At 41.1% G+C, this 12,591-nt stretch overlaps 2 protein-coding genes across 2 annotated transcripts in view; both read right to left on the minus strand.

Moving 5' to 3' along the window:
* LOC103515942 overlaps positions 1-8,886 on the minus strand; it is a 12,878-nt gene extending 3,992 nt beyond the window's left edge. Inside the window, exons 1-7 of the mRNA XM_017446872.1 lie at positions 8,866-8,886; positions 8,009-8,248; positions 7,356-7,540; positions 2,569-2,824; positions 1,570-1,692; positions 1,279-1,298; positions 340-595 (exon numbers count right to left, since the gene is read on the minus strand). Of these exons, the coding sequence (XP_017302361.1) occupies positions 340-595; positions 1,279-1,298; positions 1,570-1,692; positions 2,569-2,824; positions 7,356-7,540; positions 8,009-8,248; positions 8,866-8,886 (1,101 nt within the window). The remainder of the gene's footprint in view (positions 1-339; positions 596-1,278; positions 1,299-1,569; positions 1,693-2,568; positions 2,825-7,355; positions 7,541-8,008; positions 8,249-8,865) is intronic.
* The window catches only part of LOC103515943 (kinesin-like protein Klp61F), a 20,476-nt gene continuing 16,688 nt past the window's right edge, over positions 8,804-12,591 (minus strand). Inside the window, exons 11-15 of the mRNA XM_008480888.3 lie at positions 11,932-12,182; positions 11,571-11,663; positions 11,098-11,317; positions 9,542-9,852; positions 8,804-9,089 (exon numbers count right to left, since the gene is read on the minus strand). Coding sequence (XP_008479110.1) covers positions 8,949-9,089; positions 9,542-9,852; positions 11,098-11,317; positions 11,571-11,663; positions 11,932-12,182 — 1,016 coding nt within the window. The 3' untranslated portion in view covers positions 8,804-8,948. The remainder of the gene's footprint in view (positions 9,090-9,541; positions 9,853-11,097; positions 11,318-11,570; positions 11,664-11,931; positions 12,183-12,591) is intronic.

Genomic DNA, 12,591 nt, shown 5'->3' on the forward strand with positions numbered 1-12,591 from the left:
GAAGGGTATCCACTTGTAAACATTTTGTAGCCAAAACCAAATGTCAGCTCAAAGCAATCACCCCAGACCCCAGGGCTGATTGTGAGACTAACGAAAAACACCGACCCCGTCTGAACACGGGAAAAGGAGAAGAAAAAGAAGAAAATTATTTTTAACTTTAACACATTTTATGAGACCATTCACCCCCTTGCGATGTCAATACTGAAGTCAACTCCTAATCTCAGAACCTGGTTCGACAAATCATCTGCAGAACTTTCCCGGATTGCCACCTACAAGATACGCATAGCCATGATGATCGCCAACATTCGGAACCGATGGGCACTCAAAGAAGAATCTTACCTCATCATAGAAGATACTAATGTATGACTTGACGATGGAGAAGTGGAAGTTAGAGCTGATCACTTTCCGCATGCTCCTCCAGTTGGGCAGATCCTGGGTGAAGAGGAATCCTTCTGATATCAGACTATCGTACACCTGGTACTGTTTGGACTTCTGCAGCTGATTGGTAAGCACTTGGGTACAGTAGTCCACTTCCAGAGGAATGACTATCAGGTCGGGACCCAGCCAGAGGCGGGCTATCTTGGTGCCGATCGCCCTGAAATCAATGTGTAGGAATATTAGGGATTGGTGCCCATTTGTCCCTGGTGCACACCCATTTGTCCCCTGGTGTCCCATTTGTCTGCAGACTTATTGTCCATGCACACAGTACCATTTGTCTGCAGACTTATCGTCCAACATGGTCTCACAACCTTATGTTTCGGCAGCTCTTACGGCTGTACGGCCAGTTTGCGCACATGCTATCTGTCAAAAGACGAGGTCGTGAGACCAAGTTAGAAGATAAATCTGCAGACAAATCGTAGCCTAAAGCTGTGTCCACACCTCGTCTATTGAAGGGGTGCATCTATAGTTGTCGAGGCAGTGTACTGTTTCAGTCGACGTCGATCGACGAGGTCAACTATGTGTGGACACAGCTTGACAACAGGAAGGCGAGCTAGCCAGCTACCTACCTTCCAAGCTAACTAGGCTGGCTCTTTTTTATCGATCTTTTTGAAGAGAATTCCAAGGTCACTGTCACTGTGCTAGTATATTCTTACTAGGGCATCGACAAGGAAAATTGCACGTGTCTGCCTAAATGTTATGACACAGTACAATGCTCTGGCGTATAGCTTTCAATGCTACGCTGGAATCATGTTTGAGCACTTCTTCAGGTGTGAACCGTTCGGGGTCGAATACATCGGGGTTGGGATAGTAGGTTGGGTCGCGATGGATGTTGAACACCATGATCGCTGCAGTGGAGTCTGAAATACAAACCGAACAATGTGAAGTGGTAGAGAATGATTTGATTGAAACTGCTGACAAAAAGGGACTTCTCAGACCTACGTTTGCAGTCTAAATAAAGTATGCTAGTTAGCTTTGCTGCTAGCGCGTCTACATTTGCAAGGACTAGGTCGCGGGGTCGATTCCCACCCGGGGGCAGATTTTATCATAAACAGATAAGGTTCGTTCTCGGAACGGCTAGCTTTCTCATATCCTGTCTTCCTTCTCTCTTCGCTTTCGGGACGATAAGACTAATAGCAGTCCTAGTGTACTACGCATGACCATGTTGAAGGTAGCCAGGACAACCATAGGCTCGAACTGAAAGGCTTCACCACTGTCGACATACTTCTCCATCTTGTCTATCAGAATGTTCACCTTGAACGAGAGAAAAAAAAGGGAATTGAAAAAAATAGATAGATGTTTGATAGAGGAAACTATAAAAACAAGTAACGGGTAAACGAGGAAACACGGAGTGAGAAATGGGAAAATCAGAGAAACGGTGAAAGTAGGAGCACTAGAAAAGAAAATACAAGAGAGTAGATTAAGATGTTTTGAGCATGTACAGAGGAGAGACGAGAGAGTTAAAGAAACTGATTTAGATAGAAGGTTGAGGAAGACGAGAGAGAAGGGATGGACTTAAAAGAAGGAGACAAAGAAGTAACAACGGAGGTCCCCATCGTCTCGAAATTGAATAGAGAGGAGAACCGAATAGGAGAAAATCAGCTGTTCCGAGAACGAACTTTATCCGTTTAGGATAAAATCCGCCTCGGGTGCGACTAGAACCGCGGCCCAGCGCTTACTTGGGCAGACACGCTGCTGAACAAGCTAACTAGGCTGACATCGGGGACTTTGAACAGGGGGGATACCAGCCTGAAATTTCCCTTGCTAAAGAAATAGGCCAAGCTTGAGTGCGAAAAGTATCCACTTGTAAACATTTTGTAGCCAAAACCAAATGTCAGCTCAAAGCAATCACCCCAGACCCCAGGGCTGATTGTGAGACTAACGAAAAACACCGACCCCGTCTGAACACGGGAAAAGGAGAAGAAAAAGAAGAAAATTATTTTTAACTTTAACACATTTTATGAGACCATTCACCCCCTTGCGATGTCAATACTGAAGTCAACTCCTAATCTCAGAACCTGGTTCGACAAATCATCTGCAGAACTTTCCCGGATTGCCACCTACAAGATACGCATAGCCATGATGATCGCCAACATTCGGAACCGATGGGCACTCAAAGAAGAATCTTACCTCATCATAGAAGATACTAATGTATGACTTGACGATGGAGAAGTGGAAGTTAGAGCTGATCACTTTCCGCATGCTCCTCCAGTTGGGCAGATCCTGGGTGAAGAGGAATCCTTCTGATATCAGACTATCGTACACCTGGTACTGTTTGGACTTCTGCAGCTGATTGGTAAGCACTTGGGTACAGTAGTCCACTTCCAGAGGAATGACTATCAGGTCGGGACCCAGCCAGAGGCGGGCTATCTTGGTGCCGATCGCCCTGAAATCAATGTGTAGGAATATTAGGGATTGGTGCCCATTTGTCCCTGGTGCACACAGTACCATTTGTCTGCAAACTTATTGTCCAGCACACAATACCATTTGTCTGCAGACTTATCGTCCAACGTGATCTCACAACCTTATGTTTCGGCAGCTCTTACGGCTGTACGGCCAGTTTGCGCACATGCTATCTGTCAAAAGACGACGTCGTGAGACCAAGTTAGAAGATAAATCTGCAGACAAATCGTAGCCTAAAGCTGTGTCCACACCTCGTCTATTGACGAGGTGCATCTATAGTTTTCGAGGCAGTGTACTGTTTCAGTCGACGTCGATCGACGAGGTCAACTATGTGTGGACGCAGCTTAACAACATGGAGGCGAGCTACCATCAGCTACCTACCTTCCAAGCTAACTAGGCTGGCTCTTTTTTTATCGATCTTTTTGAAGAGAATTCCAAGGTCACTGTCACTGTGCTAGTATATTCTTACTAGGGCATAGACAAGGAAAATTGCACGTGTCTGCCTAAATGTTATGACACAGTACAATGCTCTGGCGTATAGCTTTCAATGCTACGCTGGAATCATGAGTGTTACTACTGAGATTACACGACCTAATGAAAGATTTGAGTAATGTTGGTCAATTGATAATGAAATCTTGGTGGTATGAGCAATTATCTTGATTTCATCGTCAGAAGTTCAGGTGGTATTCTGATCTCTACCCTCTACCAGTCTACCTTATGGAATTGAAGAACTTTTTTTTTAAGAGGTTTAATGGAGGGAATTGTAACTGCTAAGGTCTTATTATCCCGAAACCGAAGACAGAAGGGAGACAGGATAGGAGGAAGCCAGTTCCGAGAACCTAGCTCTTTAGGCTGGTTTTAAACATCTCTCTGCCAGCCTAGTTAGCTTAGTTGGTAGAGCGTCTGCCTTGTAAGCGCTAGGCCGCGGGTTCTATTCCCTGGTGATGATTAGCTGAAGTCTACACATTACAAATACCTACCTATCTGTATGACTTTATGTACGTTATAGTTATAGTACCTATGTATGACTTATTCATGGGTATGAATATTGTTAGGGCACCAACTTCTACTGTTAAAAATCGAAGCTTAAAAAACAACACCGCTTAACTACCATTTTGCAAACTTTCCAGATCTTGTTGCTGGTGAAATCTCTTAGGAAGGTCGCGAAGTTTAAGATTTGGAATGAAACATTATGGTACGTGTGTGACTGTAAAATTCCAATCCATAGTAAATTTATATCGATTGCCTACATCTGTGCCCGAGTGGTCAAGAGCACTGACTCCTTAACCCGGGTTCAAATCCCGGACTGGGCGTAAATTTTCTACAACAAAATAGAAAAAAGGACAAGTTTGCTCTCAAAGGAAAATGATGTGCTTTCTCCTCCCTAACTAAAAGAAAGACACAAATATGGACAAAATTATACCTCGGTACAATGATACCCCGAACTACAAAATGATGTGCTTTCTCCCTAAGTTCCTCCCTAACTAAAAGAAAGACAAATATGGACAAAATTATACCTATAGGTACAATGATACCCCGAACTACAGTACCTACCTACATAGTACATAGGTACTTCAGTAACAGTACCTACATAGTACCTACATACTTCAGTAAGTACCTACCTAATAGTGATAGGTATTCTAATCTATTGATCTTTGATCTTCAGTTTGGTGATTGGTATTCATATATTTCATGTCCAATTAACGTCCGTTAAACCAAAGTTTTGACCTCCGAAATTTGTTAACGAAATGTGAATCACTGAGGTGCATCCGAAACCGTTATCAGATATTTCCGTAACCCATTCAATACCTACAGAGTATCCAACGCGTGTATCCTACAGAGGTGTATCCAACGCGGGATTGAGTAGGTAGATATTAAGCTGTGTCCACACATAGTGGACGCCGTCGATCGACCCGATCAACGTCGATTGACCCGATCAACGTCGATTGACCCGATCAACGTCGATTGACCCGATCAGCGTCGATTGACCCGATCAACGTTGATTGACACGATCAATGTCGATTGACCCGATCAACGTCGATTGACCCGATCAATGTCGATCGACCCGATCAACGTCGATTGACACGATCAACGTCGATTGACCCGATCAATGTCGATTGACACGATCAACGTTGATTGACCCGATCAACGTCGATCGACCCGATCAACGTCGATTGACCCGATCAGCATCGATTGACCCGATCAACGTCGATTGACCCGATCAATGTCGATTGACCCGATCAATGTCGATTGAAAGCGTACACTGCCTTGACAACATATTAAATTCATCTCGTCGATCGATGGCGTCGACTATGTGTGGAAACGTTCAAGAGAAAGAAACCAACTGGAAGTCCCGAATTCGATTCGGGCAGGGTCGAAGCTTTTTCGGACCTATACCTACTTGGAATACAGGGTGCACTTAGCCTCTAGAAACGAAGCCACTTTGTTAACGACCATATTATTGGCGGTATCACTGGAGTAAAAAGAAAATGTACCTACAGAGTTGATAGTATATAACAGTAGATCTGTCACATGACAGGTTTCAGCAGAACCTTCTCCAGCTTTCTCGATCTTGGGTATCATTCTTCATTTGTTCATAAGTCCTTCCTCTTAAGATGTCTGTCAGCATACCGAACTTCCTTCTTCCCCTCGATCTACTTCCTTCGAATTTTATGTCAATGATTTATTTTTTCTTTGAATGCAATCTCTTCTGAGGATGTGTCCGACCCAACTTGCTTTCCTATTCTTTATTGTCTTTACTATAGTTCTTTCTTCATCCACTTTTTTCAACACTTCGAATTAAAAGTTCTTGATTTTCATTTAAAAGTACTCCTTGGGAGGACTTTATAACGGCCCTCCTCAGATAAAAACGTTGTTCAAAGTCCATCGTGATTATTATTGGATTTTTAGTTTTTGCTCAAAGCAGAAGATGAAGGCTGTCTCACATTGAAAATGTAGACGCGCGACTCTAGCGCGTAATCGTCTATAGTCTATATCATTCTAGGTTTGGTTTCGCAGTCGACTACGCACTACTAAAAGTCGCGCGTCTACATTTTCAATACAAATATATTTATTTCATGTATATCAATATAAGTTATTGTTTACACAGGTCAAAATAAAAAATATGAGACAAGACGAACATAGGAATGTAGGTTTAACTTCGTTAGTTGTAGCGCGGTGGACTTAGTACTTAGAGACTAGTAGTTCGAGTCCAATTTCGCGTCGTGTGTCGATAAACGACATTCGTGACAAGTATTCCACAAATTTCCCCGGTACACAAATAGTGCCTTCGCATACCCGGAGAATCACTCTGGAGGTGCCCTAGTCCACGAAAGTTTACCATTACAATTAGACCATCCTATCTGTAAGTACAAAACCTCGAGCCTCCAATAAGACAAAATATATAAACACTCTAGATTTGTGTCATGCTAAACGAAAGAGGCATAAGAGTATAATTATAATTCTTATAAACAATGTTATACGCCAGTATTACAGGCGGCGTCAGGAAAATTGAGCACAAGAAAAAGCAACTTAAAAATAGTAAGGCACAAAACAAACATATTGACGCGGAATTCGAGACAAAATTATTACAAGTCTAAATCGTGATTAGTAAAGTAATTCGATTTTTTTTCCGCCTTTTTTTCAGTGAGCTTGCCGCGGTTTGAACAATTGATTTCGCAAGCCGCTGGTTTGACATGCCTGCTCTAAAGCAGCATAATCTTAGTAGGATTTAAAGTGGCCCCCATAATATTACCAAGGGCCCCTTACAAGACTGACGCACAGAATCCATTAATCAATCTCAAAGAAGTCTTCATACTCTAAATCAGAGGTTCTCAACCGGTGGTACGCGTACCACTGGTGGTACGCGGATACATTTTAGGTGGTACGCACTACGCAGTCATATAACAATAAAAAATGTTGAATGGTGGGGTTTTAAGACTATAATTAATCAAAATAATTGATAAACTAAAAATCGTGATTTTATTATTGAACGAATCAAGAAACATCATTAAAAAAATGTCGTAAGTGGGTCTCGATCTTGCAACCTCCACCTTGCTAGCCATATATAAATATAAGGTGGTACGTCAAAATCTCTGAAAATTTCAAGTGGTACGTGTTTACTAAAAGGTTGAGAACCCCTGCCCTAAATGGTCCAATCAAGTCAAGATTCAAGAAGGATCTGGAAGAGGCTCAGATAAGCCAGGATCTTGTGGGAAACGGGAATGAATTCAGAGACGCGGTGAAATCAACCAAGAAGTTACTGCCCCGAACATCTATCACAGCCAGACCTAACAGCAAATGGTCTGAAGAAAGAAAGGACGACCATTCTTCCAGAATGAAATTGTATTGGCAAAGGAGGAAGAATGAGAGGAGTTCAGAATATCGTGGTCTCTAGATGATCAAAACGAAAAAAAAAAAAAAAAAAAAAAAAAAAAATGCAAATATTCTGGGATACTTTCTTGCATTGATCCAGCACTTATTTGGAAATTATTGTGTCTTATTGCAGTTATAGCCCATCTGATGAAGGACATACTGCATTATATACATGTGTGTTGATGGTAGTCATAAACTTGCCACATTGCTGTTCAGAATCACACACTTGACTTTCCAGTATCTCTTTGCTTTCCTCTACAGCGCCCGTGAAGTTAGCACTCAGTGCGGCCACTCTGTCCTTTACCATACTCATAGCATGAGCCGTCTGCAATGAAAACCACATAGATTTTAATAGGAGGAAAAGTTCTTATAGACGTCGACCTCGACATGACGCTGGGACTCGAACCCTAATCCCTCAGATTAGGACTCCTACCTCAGAACTATTGGGGCTGGCAGATTTCATTAATAATGTTATTTAAGGAGATACCTATTTCATAAAGAAAGTCACCCATCGAAGGTGCACAGTTTGCAATCGAAAAGGAGTACATTTTTTTTTTAAATCGTTGCGCTGGTGGGATTTGGATCTGGGACCTTCTGCATGACAAAAGCAAGCGCATTACCACTGGGCTAAGGCTAACCATGCCCCGTTTAAACGTTTTATTAATTGTATTATACAAAAGGGTCCAATCTTTTCATTTTATCCTTGGTCCTTCCTTAGAGCTGATTTAGCCAAAAATACCGGAAACGGAAAGTAAGAAAGCCAAAATTACAGAGCTGATTCTCGTACACTTACCTTAGTTTGAGTTTCATCGCCAATAACTTCCACATGGTTTATAATGTTCTGCGTTTTCTTCACTGTGTCTTCCTGCAGTAACTTCATGAGTTCATTATTCCGAGATCCCACGCCTTGTTTCAGATCAGCAAACTGTTCCGTGACGTCATTCATTTTGCTTCTGACTCTAGCCTTGTTCTGACGGTACTCTGACTTGCGGGCTTGGAATCGAGTGAGCAGCGATGAGATTTGGTCAATCATCTGCAAAGATAATATCAAATCATGAATTCTTTGGTGGTAAAGCAGACACTCATAATGGAAAGACCTATGAGAAACCAGGTGTTTTAGTAAATGCATTCATATTTCTCTCTTTCAATCAGTAATAGCGAGCATGATGTTCTAATAATTTCATTCCATAGAACCTTAAAATTGGAACGACATCGAGAGGGAGCAGAGATACAATGATCGAAATTGGTGGAGGGGCTTCGTACATCGACCCGTCCCATGATGGAACGATTATGGATTGATTGATTGATTGTAAACGTTAAAAACACAAATGGGATCAGGTGTTTTCGTTCATCAATTTTTACTATCGCCTTGTAGTAAAATTGAAATCAGGTGTTTTTATTCATTCATTTTTACTAAGACTAATAGTAAGATTGTTATCAGGTGTCTTCATTCATTCATTCATTCATTTTAGCTGAATCCCCTTAGAGGTGATTTTTACTATCGTATATAGTAATGTTAAGCTTGGATTGATTTTATTTGTACAACTTTGTAAAGTTGGGAGAAAAATAGTAAATGTGTCGAAATCTCTTCTGGATTTCATTATCGATAAGTATCGCACATAAAATTATACTTAGGTAATAGGACTGTACACAATTCATATTCAAATACATGTTTTTCATAAACATACCTAATATTCTAGCTTTCAATTCCAAGTAGAGAGTACACTCTGGATTCAATTCTTCTCGGATAGAATGCCACGACTGTTGGCTCGCACTATATTGTCACTGCTGGTCTTGGTTTTAGAGATGGGGATTTTGCCGCTGCCTACACTTGAGTTGGGCTTCTTGTACAGGGCGTTGTTTTCTTTTTGAATCTGGACAAACAAAAGGAGATAAAATTAATTCCATACTTATTTGTTACGAGAGAGGAGGGGGTTTTAATTGCAAAAATATTTTTTCCAAGTACCGATAGAGTTTATACATAGCGTCGTACTGGCCTCGGACTAAAATATTGTCCATCTGATGACATTCTATGCTATGAGAATTATGGGATGGATATGCAACAATACAGACCTCACGGGTTTAATGATGTATCTGTTGTTTCATTGACATGTACAGTAAAAAGGGCGGTGATATAATATTATTAAAAAAAAAAAAAAAAAAAAAAAAAAAAAATAGAACCCAGTACCTCTAGTGTAAAAGTCTACTGTATTGTTTTGTACAACGCTTATGGTACCTGAGATCAATCAGTGTGATTTCTCAATTATTTAGCCTTAAGATACCATGTAAAAGTCTAGTCAAGAATGCTATCCTTTCGAGTACTTACTCTTCGTCCTGTGGGTTTCCTCAGTACAATATCACTGGAGGCAGGAGATATCGAGTCCTTGCCACTAGCTCCTGATCCTGCGTTCAAACTATTCAAATCATTGAGTGAGGAGGATCGTCTGGGTTTGGGCAGAGAGCTGTCAGAATCTTCCTGAGCCGAGGAAGCAAGGGGGGAAATGTCTTCGGATTCTTCGTCGAGTGAGAATTGTGCACGTGGTACAGTCAGACGGAACTTCTCTATTAGACGCTCGTGTGGGGAAGTACATGCAAAGCGGCCTGGGTATTTGAACTCTTTCCTCGGGGGTGTTTCACCTAGGAGGGGACAGAATGGAGGAATATAAAGTAAAATTGATTCATAGTTGAAATATAGGAAAGAAAATGAGATTTTCGTGTATAGTGTAAAAAGGTTCACACAGGGATTTATGAACCCAAATCGAGAATTTTAGAGGAGAAAAAATTCATGTTTATGTATATACAAATTTCGGTCAAAGAATCATTATGATAGGAGTTCGATATACACTCATTTACTTCAGCGGTTGCTTATCCTGGCGGTGGTTTACACACAAGATTTCCAATCTACAGACCGCGGGTTCTCACCTGAAGGTACATCTGCCAAGTATTGGGTTTGCACAAAGGAGTTGATGATATCGGTACACTTGTGTTGATTATTCAGAACATTGTTCAGCGCCTCCAACTGAGCCTCGGTGTTATGTAGAGCCTCGTCACTAGCAGACGAGTCTTGATTGAACCTCGTCATGTGATGATGTACCGAGTCCCGGAGTACTGTAGTACGGCCTTTGACTCCAGTACCAATACCCTGTCAATAATACAAGTACAATTATACATAACATACGAGATACAAAGAAGACACTGAAGAGCTATAAAGGCAGAAACACACTAACATCCCGTCACGTGAACTCATGGGGAGTCAGAAATATGTAGTTCAAAGTTCCAACACAATATTATAGGTAATCTCGTTCAGGACAGCCACACTATTGTTACCTAACGTGATAGTAGTGTGACCATTAAACCAATTTCATTTGAGGTCGGTAAAAGCGGTAAAGGTAATGAGGCGGAATTCGAGACAAAACAATTTCAAGTGGAAATGGTGTAAAGTAATTCGATTTTTGTCGCCTTTTTTTAGTGAGCTTGCCGCGGGGTGAACAATGGAGCAGTTGCAAATGGGTAAAAATTATAAATAAATGGTCGATTCCTATGTAAAAAGTTGGGAAAAATTCAAATCTGAGGTCAGGGACAGAATGGAGGAATGTAGAGTAAAATTGATTCATAGTTGAAATATAGGAAAGAAAATGAGATTTTCGTGTATAGTGTAAAAAGGTTCACACAGGGATTTATGAACCCAAATCTAGAATTTTAGAGGAGAAAAAATTCATGTTTATGTATATACAAATTTCCGTCAAAGAATCATTATGATAGGAGTTCATATACACTCATAAATGTAATTTCACATGCAACAGATCACATTACTTCAGCGGTTGTCTATCCTGGCGGTGGTTTACACACAAGATTTCCAATCTACAGACCGCGGGTTCTCACCTGAGGGTACATCTGCCAAGTATTGGGTTTGCACAAAGGAGTTGATGATATCGGTACACTTGTGTTGATTCTTCAGAACATTGTTCAGCGCCTCCAACTGAGCCTCGGTGTTATGTAGAGCCTCGTCACTAGCAGACGAGTCTTGATTGAACCTCGTCATGTGATGATGTACCGAGTCCCGGAGTACTGTAGTGCGGCCTTTGACTCCAGTACCAATACCCTGTCAATAACATAAACACTGGAGTAAGTACGTACAATAGACGAGTTGCGCTTACTTGGGTGAGGTTTCAAAGTCAAAGAGCAGGAAAAATGATGAACAACGGAATTCTTCTACAACTTCTAGATCCCGAGATCTAGATATAAAAACTTTATCAATTTCATTTCAGGTCGGTAATAGTACCAAAAATATTGACGCGGAATTCGAGACAAAATTATTACAAGTCTAAATCGTGATTAGTAAAGTAATTCCAGACAGTTTCCACTTTGTTCTTATTCAGAGCTGCTTCTATCATGGCACAGTCTGACTGCATTGACAACAACTTCTCCTTGACCTCTTGCAACTTGCTCTGGAAAACAACAGACGAACAAAATAATGTTTTACGAATTCTTTGATGAGAATAAACAGATAAAAAATAAATAAATATAAATTTTCTCTAAATCATTAAGATGTGTGTGATAAAGTTGCTATTTTTATTATTTTTTTCAAATCAATTCTACAGTTTTTTTCTGGTAATGCCACCACCGATCGCTACTCCAATAAAGTAACTACTCAATTGTCCCGGGTCACCTCTGCCAAGAAGGTTGAATAACTTTCCGAACTACATACTAACTTACCTGTAAGTTATCCTGATTAGTTTGGAATTGGAACAGATCAGTCCCCAACAGTCCCGAGCACAGGGTACTGAACTGTCCTATAACCTTGGTACAAAACTCATCATGCAGGGCTGTCTTGGTCTTGAGCTTGGACAGGAGTTCATGTATTAGTCCCTCATGGGCGGACTGGGTGCGCGATAGATTCTGTCCTGTGCAGGTCACTATGTTGTCCACGAGACTGTCCAGGCCTGAGATTTGACCTTGGAGATTGTCTGGGGAGAGAGAAGGAATGATTGGATTTGGGTTACATGAGTTTCTTTCTTTTCAAGATGCCTTTTTCGTCTTTTGTCGTAGGGTTGAAAAGCACCATTACTTACAATTATAAAATCAAAGAGTCGAGTTATTATAAAACTTAAAGGGATACCTAGTCCTTTTTCAACTTTTTTTTTGTACGAAAACCGTAGAAAAAAAAACATCGAGAAATAAGGGGAAAGAAAGGCTAAAAGCAGAGCGGAATCTAGCTACAGAGCATAGAGCTTTATGCTGTGTAGCTAATACTTGCTGAGAGCTTTGTGCTCTAGAGCTCAGCTCTTTCCGGTTTGAATCTCTCGTAAAGATATGTCCACACAGAGTCGACGGCTGTCGATCGAAGTGAATTTATTGTGAATCGATGTGGATTGA

This window comes from Diaphorina citri, unplaced genomic scaffold, assembly GCF_000475195.1.
Source record: "Diaphorina citri unplaced genomic scaffold, Diaci psyllid genome assembly version 1.1 scaffold1447, whole genome shotgun sequence".
NCBI classification, from domain to species: domain Eukaryota; kingdom Metazoa; phylum Arthropoda; class Insecta; order Hemiptera; family Psyllidae; genus Diaphorina; species Diaphorina citri.